Here is a 2908-nt window from a genome sequence, read left to right as displayed (position 1 = left end):
CTGGGGGCTTATTTATCATATTTTCGATCTTTTGCTTCCGCATCAGTTCTTGTTGAGTTCCACGACCTCATGGAAGGTCACTTTGACTTCTTAGAGTTTTGTTTTCTATTTTCGCTTCCGCATTCGGATCCGTTATCGGATCATCCTTACGGTTCATCACAGGACACGCTGGCCTAAAAACCAGGGTTGTCACACCTATACTGGCGGACAACTATGGATATTTAGACTTGTAATGCCCCTGCTGATTGGACTGAAAATAGACGACACCACTCCTAACTGACCCAGCTGGCATAAGAGAAGTAGAAGTAGATTGTGCAGGCTGCTTTCCCTGAAACAGAGAAGAACCATTCTTGTGCTTCTTCCCTGGCTGACCCTCTGAAGATGGCCCCACATTCCTCTTATACTTCCACTATTCCCTATTCATATTCCTGTCTTTTGCTTCCGCCTCTATCATCAAGGCTCTCTCTATTGCCTCTATATACACTTTAAGGTTTTGGGCTGTCAATGCTGGCCTTATACTATAATGAAGGCCAAAGACAAACTTTTGAATCATATTTGCCTCATCTCTTACTAAGTTGGGAGTAAAACGAGAAAGAAAGGTGAACTTGTTCTCGTACTCTGTCACAGTCATAGTGCCCTGAATAAGGAGATCAAACTCCCTCTGTAACTCCCATCTTTCTATTATAGGAAAATACTTATCATAGAACAACTCCTTGTAGGTATCCCAATCCATAGTCTCAACATCATGTCGGTTAGTAACCGACTTCCACCATAGCATCGCATCCTTAAAGAAATTATAAGTGGCCAAGATAATCTTCAAGTGATTATTCGACACACCTATAGTTAACAAATACTTCTTCACCTGATCAAACCAATCTTCCACTACCATCGGGTCTGGACCACCCTCAAACATTGTAGGCATCAACTTCATAAATCTAGAGATCAACTTGAGACATTTTTCCATCGCCGTCTCGTTCGGTTGAACCACCTATTGTGGCACTGGTTGGGGCATCAGTTGCGGAACAGAAGCAATTGTAGCCCGTAGAACATCTTACAACAAAATGGTTAGTGTCACGCCCAGAATTTTCTAAATAAATTCATCGATTTATTCAAATCCAAATACTTTCAGTGTACACCCAGGATCTAAAAAAGAAACACTCCTTTTATTGACACAACTATCAATTTCCTCAAATAAATACAACGTCTCTAAAATAAATTAAATAATCCTCAACACCAACTCTTTCACCTAAGCTAGCAACTAGCAATCCACGGTATCTGAAACTGGAAGGGGTGAGACGGGAGAAGTCCTAGTAGGAAAAACCATAACAAGAATTTCAAGAAATTTCATATAAAATTAACTTCACAAAAATATATATATACTTTTAAACAAAATACATATATACAATTTTAACAAAATATCAGTTAATAAAATATTTGAAACAAAATCATCCAGGCCATTTAAGGTATGAAAAACCCTACATTGAAAAATAATTACACCTCATTGGGTCATCAATTGTAAACTCTTTCTCTGCGTCTCGGCACTCTCAGTCATCTCCTCTATTTTTTTTTTTCTTTCTCTGAATCATTATATACTAATTAAATGCACAAGTACCCAATATATAAGCCATTTCCACCGACACAATACAAATTTACCAAATCAATTTGCAAAATATCTCCTAATGAGCCCACCATTCCTTACTTTTCCTTATCTCTTAGTCTTTCTTTTCATTCTAAATATATCACTCAACAGACAACAAAATCAGGCACCATAATATAAGGCCACGTGAGTAGTCAAAGCGAAAACAATTTTTGGCCAAAATTTCAACTAGTGGGACCGCACCATCATCATAATCTTTTTTTTTTTTTTTTCCTTTCGGCTGGCACCCACTTTGCTGCCCCCTTAACCATCAAATGCTATATATATATGTATATACAAATATATATCATAGCAACAAAACCAATTTCAAACTCTTTACACATTTCCTAGTGGGACCCACAATTACAATCACAATTTCACTTTTTCTTTCCACCTTCAATTTTGGCAACCCCATTCATGGATCATCGTAAGCCAAATATATATATATATATATATATATATATATATATATATATATATATATATAAATGTAACCAAAAATCACAACCTATTAAATAAATCAAGTGGGACCCGCACAAATTACCATTTCCTTAATCTTTTCTTTTGTCTCCAATTTTGGCAGGTAGCTTGCTCCCCTCTTGCAGATGCAAAATAAATATATATGTAAATATCATCTATATATATCCAAATGAAACAAAAATTAAATCCATTAAATAATTCAATTGAATAAGTCCTCAAAAATTTAAATACTCAAATCTTAACAACTAAAAATCGTGGAATAAATTAAATTAAAATCTTAAAAATCCAAGTTGTCACATTCTCCACCACTGAAAAAAGAATTTCGTCCCGAAATTCATATCCAACCGTCTTCGCATACCCGAAAACATCAAAAGTGGCAAAACAAAATCCAAAATCCTTACCCCAGGCGATGTGAGATATCGTGACAAAAAAAAAAAAAATGTTGTGGTAGCTGACAATGCTAGTTGCCCGCCCACACACTCCATAACCGTTGTGGTAGAAAGTCAATGCCGTCACCCACCCACAAAAATAAAACCAATAGTGAACCTGGGAAATATGCCCAATCACAAATAGTAATCATTCTTGTAGCTACCAGTGAACAACATCCGCCCACACACACCTGGCTACAAGTGATAGATAGTCAGTATTAAACACGCGCCCACTCACACCCGTAAAATACATTATCACTACACTTACACTTCCGGCTGGGTACATGCTCTGATACCAATCTGTCACGCCCTGAATTTTCTAAATAAATTTATCGATTTATTCAAATCCAAATACTTTCAATGT

At 36.5% G+C, this 2908-nt stretch overlaps 1 protein-coding gene across 1 annotated transcript; it reads right to left on the bottom strand.

Annotated features, from left to right (window-relative positions):
- Positions 1-409: 409 nt before the first annotated feature.
- On the bottom strand, positions 410-964 carry LOC132286788 (uncharacterized). The gene has a single exon (XM_059789177.1). It carries the CDS (start codon positions 962-964, stop codon positions 410-412), a length of 555 nt encoding a protein of 184 aa, XP_059645160.1.
- Positions 965-2908: the final 1944 nt, after the last annotated feature.

Source organism: Cornus florida, unplaced genomic scaffold (genome assembly GCF_030987335.1).
Source record: "Cornus florida cultivar Cherokee Brave unplaced genomic scaffold, ASM3098733v1 CherokeeBrave_3.0.0_Hap2_Chr11, whole genome shotgun sequence".
NCBI lineage: Eukaryota > Viridiplantae > Streptophyta > Magnoliopsida > Cornales > Cornaceae > Cornus > Cornus florida.
This window is presented reverse-complemented; position numbering and strand designations above follow the sequence as displayed.

Bases quoted from the DNA above. Each gene is read 5' to 3' on its own strand.
- LOC132286788 (XM_059789177.1), bottom strand. From the start codon at position 964: ATGGAAAAATGTCTCAAGTTGATCTCTAGATTTATGAAGTTGATGCCT.